This window comes from Lynx canadensis, chromosome X (assembly GCF_007474595.2).
Source record: "Lynx canadensis isolate LIC74 chromosome X, mLynCan4.pri.v2, whole genome shotgun sequence".
Lineage (NCBI taxonomy): Eukaryota > Metazoa > Chordata > Mammalia > Carnivora > Felidae > Lynx > Lynx canadensis.
The window spans coordinates 42,567,193-42,572,759 of NC_044321.2; the positions used below are offsets into that span (position 1 = coordinate 42,567,193).

The 5,567-nt window shown below is 54.2% G+C and overlaps 1 protein-coding gene across 1 annotated transcript; it reads left to right on the forward strand.

Annotated features, from left to right (window-relative positions):
- Positions 1-617: 617 nt before the first annotated feature.
- On the forward strand, positions 618-4,627 carry USP27X (ubiquitin specific peptidase 27 X-linked). The gene is made up of 3 exons (XM_030304797.1): positions 618-720; positions 1,042-1,156; positions 1,385-4,627. The coding sequence occupies exons 1-3, from the start codon at positions 618-620 to the stop codon at positions 3,741-3,743; spliced, it is 2,577 nt and encodes an 858-aa protein (XP_030160657.1). The 3' UTR covers positions 3,744-4,627.
- The last annotated feature ends 940 nt before the right edge of the window (positions 4,628-5,567 follow it).

Genomic DNA, 5,567 nt, shown 5'->3' on the forward strand with positions numbered 1-5,567 from the left:
CAAAGGGCAGGCATTTATAGGAAAGATGCTGGGGTGCTTCAAGGAATTGAAGCAAGAGTTGGCTTTGAAAGGCAGGGCACCATGGCAGCTCTGGGGGACCTTAGCTGTATGGGAGCCAAGCATCTCATTCTCCTTAAGGGCGCATAATTCTTGACAACCAACTCTCGCTGCTAACTCCAGGAGGCTTAGGCACCACCTCCTCCCAGCAGGAAGGGGCCGGCTGAGAGGTGATGTCCAGTGCCAACCAAGGAGAAGTCTGCTAGGGTATACTCAGGCAGCACAGCCCCGTAGCCAGACTGTGTATACGGGGTCAAGGCCAGCCATTACGGGATTCAGGGAACTGACTCTTCCTAGAACACTGGCTATCTACCTCTTCTGAGCCCCCTCCTGACTCCCTGGGACCAGCACCTGTGGCCACTTTCCACTGCCAGCAGCTCAGTGCAGGAGCTCTCAGACCCAGGCCCCCCCCCCCCCCCGCGCTGGCTGCTACAACTACCGAAGCTGCTCCCCACCCCCTACTCCCACCTGCTGCCTATCAGGGGCTCTCTGCCAGACTTGGGGGTCTTGGGGCGGTGTCTTCCCCTTTCTCAGCGGTAGGGGAGGTGCCAGCAGTAGGCATGGCCTGTCCCTTCTGGTGCCCCCGGGCGGCTCAGCGTCTGCTGGGGCAGAGGGCATACTGCCAAACCCTCATCCCACCCGCGGCCTTTGGAGCCCGAGAAGGTGAGGAGCAGGCATAGATTCTGCAGAGCACCAATAAGATGGGCAAAAGGGATGTGCCTCTCCGGGCCCAGCAACCTTGGGAGCTCTGCCTCTCCGGATGTGGGGTCCAGGCCCGCCCCCAGAATGGACCTGGTCCTTATCTGTGAGGACAGGACCTGGGGTGGGAGGGAGCCTGGGACAGGGCTGGGGGCAGGCTCAGCTGTAGGGATGATGGCCTATCGTGGTTTCCGACTGCTCCTGAGGACCTGGCCTCTGAGGGGACATTTCACAGCCCCAAAGACCTTTCTGGACTTTACTATTCCTCCGTCCCCGGCCCCGCAGGGCTGGGGGAAGCTGCATGGACGAAGGGAAGGACGGGGAAAGGGGAGGAGACGATGAAGGGGGTCAGAGCTGCGATTGGAGCTGAGAACTGGAAGCGCCTTAAAGAGACTGCGCGGTCCCCGCCCCCCTTCCCGCCAGCCTCAATGAATTAGAGCTGTGTTTCCCAAACTTGCCTGATCATAAGAATCCTCCCGGGCACTAGTTAAAGATACAGGTTCCGGAGCACCTCCCTTCGCGATTCTGATTCAGTACGTCTGCGGGTGGAGCCGAGGAATCTGTAATTTTAACACGCTCCCCACGTGATTCTCGTGAACAAGCAAGTTTGGGAAATACTGAATTAAAGGAAACGGGGCCTGGCTGCCAAAGCGGCCTCCGCTAGGGGGCTACGGCGGGAGGATTCCCGGGGGGCGTCGCCTGCTTCCGCCGCCGCCTCCTTCAGTGAAAGTCCCTTTTGGGTCCAGCTGTCACAGCCACCGCGCTCCCTCAGGCCGGGCGGGGGACACCCCAGGTCTGCGTGGCCCCCGTGCCGCCACGCCCAGTGGCCGCCCGAGCCCTGCGAGCAGGGGGAGGAGCCGCCGCCAGTGGAGGCGGAGGAGGTAGAGGAGGCGGAGACGGCGGAGACGGCGGAGAAGGCGGAGAAGGCGGAGAGGAAGGTGGAGGCGGAGGCGAAGGTGGAGGGGAAGGTGGAGGCGGCGGGGAAGGTGGAGGCGGCGGGGAAGGTGGACACCGCCGGGAACGTGGAGACAGCGGAGGGTCTGGGCCGCCAGGCTGAGCTCAAGCTGGAGCCCGAACCCGAGCCCGTACCGGAGGCGGAGCAGGAGCCGAAGGGGGAGCCGAAGCAGGAGCTGGAGGATGAGAACCCAGCGCGGAGCGGCGGTGGCGGCAGCAGCGACGAGGTTCCTCCCCCCACCCTTCCCTCCGAACCCCCGCGGCCCCCCGATCCCTCTCCGCGGCGCAGTCGTGCCCCCCGCCGCCGACCCCGGCCGCGGCCACAGACCCGGCTCCGTACCCCGCCGCAGCCTAGGCCACGGCCCCCGCCCCGGCCCCGGCCCCGGCGCGGCCCTGGGGGCGGATGCCTGGATGTGGATTTCGCTGTGGGTCCACCAGGCTGTTCCCACGTGAACAGCTTTAAGGTGGGAGAGAACTGGAGGCAGGAACTGCGGGTGATCTACCAGTGCTTCGTGTGGTGTGGAACCCCAGAGACCAGGAAAAGCAAGGCAAAGTCGTGCATCTGCCATGTGTGTGGCACCCATTTGAACAGACTTCACTCTTGCCTTTCTTGTGTCTTCTTTGGCTGCTTCACAGAGAAACACATTCATGAGCACGCCGAGACAAAACAACACAACTTAGCCGTAGACCTTTATTATGGAGGTATATACTGCTTTATGTGTAAGGATTATGTATATGACAGAGACATTGAGCAAATTGCCAAAGAAGAGCAAGGAGAAGCTTTGAAATTACAGGCCTCCACCTCAACCGAGGTTTCTCACCAGCAGTGTTCAATGCCAGGACTCGGTGAGAAATATCCAACCTGGGAGACAACCAAACCCGAGTTAGAACTGCTGGGACACAACCCAAGGAGAAGAAGAATCACCTCCAGCTTTACCATTGGTTTAAGAGGACTAATCAATCTTGGCAACACGTGCTTTATGAACTGCATCGTCCAGGCCCTTACCCATACTCCGATCCTGAGAGATTTCTTCCTGTCCGACAGGCACAGATGTGAAATGCCAAGTCCTGAGTTGTGTCTGGTCTGTGAGATGTCTTCGCTTTTTCGGGAGTTGTATTCTGGAAACCCATCTCCTCACGTTCCTTATAAATTACTGCACCTGGTATGGATACACGCTCGTCACTTAGCAGGATACAGGCAACAGGATGCCCACGAGTTCCTCATTGCCGCGTTAGATGTCCTGCACAGGCACTGCAAAGGTGATGATGCCGGGAAGGCTGCCAACAATCCCAACCACTGTAACTGCATCATAGACCAAATCTTCACAGGTGGCCTGCAGTCTGATGTCACCTGTCAAGCCTGCCATGGCGTCTCCACCACCATAGACCCATGCTGGGACATCAGTTTGGACTTGCCTGGCTCTTGCACCTCCTTCTGGCCCATGAGCCCAGGGAGGGAAAGCAGTGTGAACGGGGAAAGCCACATACCAGGAATCACCACCCTCACGGACTGCTTGCGAAGGTTTACAAGGCCAGAGCACTTAGGTAGCAGTGCCAAAATCAAATGCGGTAGTTGCCAAAGCTACCAGGAATCTACCAAACAGCTCACGATGAATAAATTACCTGTTGTTGCCTGTTTTCATTTCAAACGGTTTGAACACTCGGCCAAACAGAGGCGCAAGATCACTACATACATATCCTTTCCTCTGGAGCTGGATATGACACCATTTATGGCCTCGAGTAAAGAGAGCAGGATGAATGGACAGTTGCAGCTGCCAACCAATAGTGGAAACGATGAGAATAAGTATTCCTTGTTTGCTGTGGTTAATCACCAAGGAACCTTGGAGAGTGGCCACTACACCAGCTTCATCCGGCACCACAAGGACCAGTGGTTCAAGTGTGATGATGCCGTCATCACCAAGGCCAGTATTAAGGACGTTCTGGACAGTGAAGGGTATTTACTGTTCTATCACAAACAGGTCCTGGAACATGAGTCAGAAAAAGTGAAAGAAATGAATACACAAGCCTACTGAAGTGACACAGACCTACCTGTAATGGAAGATGACAACACCTATACTACAACTGGCTTCGAGATTTAAAGGACCTACTTGCATGGCCCATGGGCCTGACAGAGTAAGAATTGAACAGTACCCAGTGTCTAAAAGGTCCTGGTTGGAAGAGAAGTAGACGGGGTGGGAGAAGAGGCTCTAGTCTAAACAGTCACTTAAAGGAGAATTCAATGGCAGGAATGCTCTAGGTGAGGAAGGCAGGAGCAGGGAAATCCTGACACTGGTACATATCCTATATTCCTCCAAAAGATTGTGTGGGAAAGTGTGGGGTGGGAGGGGGGTGGTGTGGGGGGGGGTGTGTGCCCTTGTAACCGTAAAACATCTTTCTCCATGGGTGTTTCAGCTTCAACTGACCAATCACATAACAGTTATATGTTTGGAGGGGGGGAGAAAAGTCTATACAAATGTAGCCCATTACGTATATGGGTCTGAAAGCAGAAAAGTGGAGGAGGCAAGGATATCTCATTGACAAACACCTTTGCCAGTTTCTTTGTATTCGTGATTTTTTGTGCTATTAAATGCAGTATTAAAAAAAAGAAAAGCCCATGAGGCTAGTGAAAGGTGAAGAAGGAAGGGGGCTTGTATAAGGGGAGCAATTGCTCCAAATGTAGAGAAGACAAAAAAAAAATACTGTAAGATAAGCAACCAACACAGACAGGCCTCAGCTAAGAGTATAGTGTGTGAGTGTTTAAAAAAAAGCTGTATGATATACTTGAGCAAATCAATGAACCTCTTTGCGATTGTTTTCTCATCTGTACAATGCAGATAATTCCTACCTTAAAGGGTTATTGTTAAAGATTAAACGATATAAAATGTGTCTAAGTATCAAGTAAAAGGCTTGGAACTTTGTAGGGGCTCAGTAAACGTTTGTTGGATCTGAAACTTCTTCGGACCAGGACCAGAATGCATCAGAGGTGAGGGTTGGTCCAACCTGAGACCCATGGACAGAATGGACACACCTCGTGTCACATGCAGTCACTCACGCACATACACACACATGCACACACACTTAACGACTCCCTCCCCAACACTGTCTACTTGGAGCCCCAAGGCAATGGATTCCACCTTTGTCCCTATGTAAGGGCATCACAACCAGTGCCACACCGGGGCGTGGGGGGAGAACTACAACTGTCTCCCAAAGGCCTTCTGTCCATTTGGAAGACCATCCTGTTGTTTCCATGACTAAGCACCCTGATGAGGGGACTCTCAGGACCAGTAGGCTGCCAGGCCTCTGAATGAGGGTGTTTGCTAGCCTTTGCCTTCCACAATCATGTGTGGGCTGTCACATTCACCTGCAGGCCTGGATCAGTTGAAAGACTATTTTCCAAAGCTCACTGGTCCACCAGCCCAAGGAGATCGATGGAGTGGCACATTGGCCTCTTCCCTGATTCTCCCAGAGGGCAGAGCAGCCTGCAGAGGGCTAAGCCAGAACAGATGGGATGTGCCCAGGAGGGGGTAAGCATTGATGGTTCGCATCAGGTACAAAAGTATCTATAACCTAGAAAATCTTTGTGGGGAGGGGGGAGACTATCAGACCCATGGGGCTTGGATCCACTGGCTCTGGTAAAAGGCTGGCTCCCCCCACCCCCACCTACAGGGCTTCCCAAATCTACTTCATGTTCCACTCATTTGGAAAATATACGTTTATGAATGTGGTTGGGGATGCATCCCCAGCTAGCTCATAGATGTTCTTTAGGACAGGGGTTGTGTCTCCTCTTGGACCCTAGGCTGCACACTCAGCCCCTAGCACAGTTCCTGGTGCATAGTAAGTAGACAGTCAAAACACGT

Coding starts and splice junctions, on each gene's coding strand:
- USP27X (XM_030304797.1), top strand. CDS start 618: ATGGCCTGTCCCTTCTGGTGCCCCCGGGCGGCTCAGCGTCTGCTGGGG. Junction 721..1,041: donor GGCCTTTGGAGCCCGAGAAG/GTGAGGAGCAGG, acceptor CCGGCCCCGCAG/GGCTGGGGGAAGCTGCATGG. Junction 1,157..1,384: donor CGCCTTAAAGAGACTGCGCG/GTCCCCGCCCCC, acceptor ACTGAATTAAAG/GAAACGGGGCCTGGCTGCCA.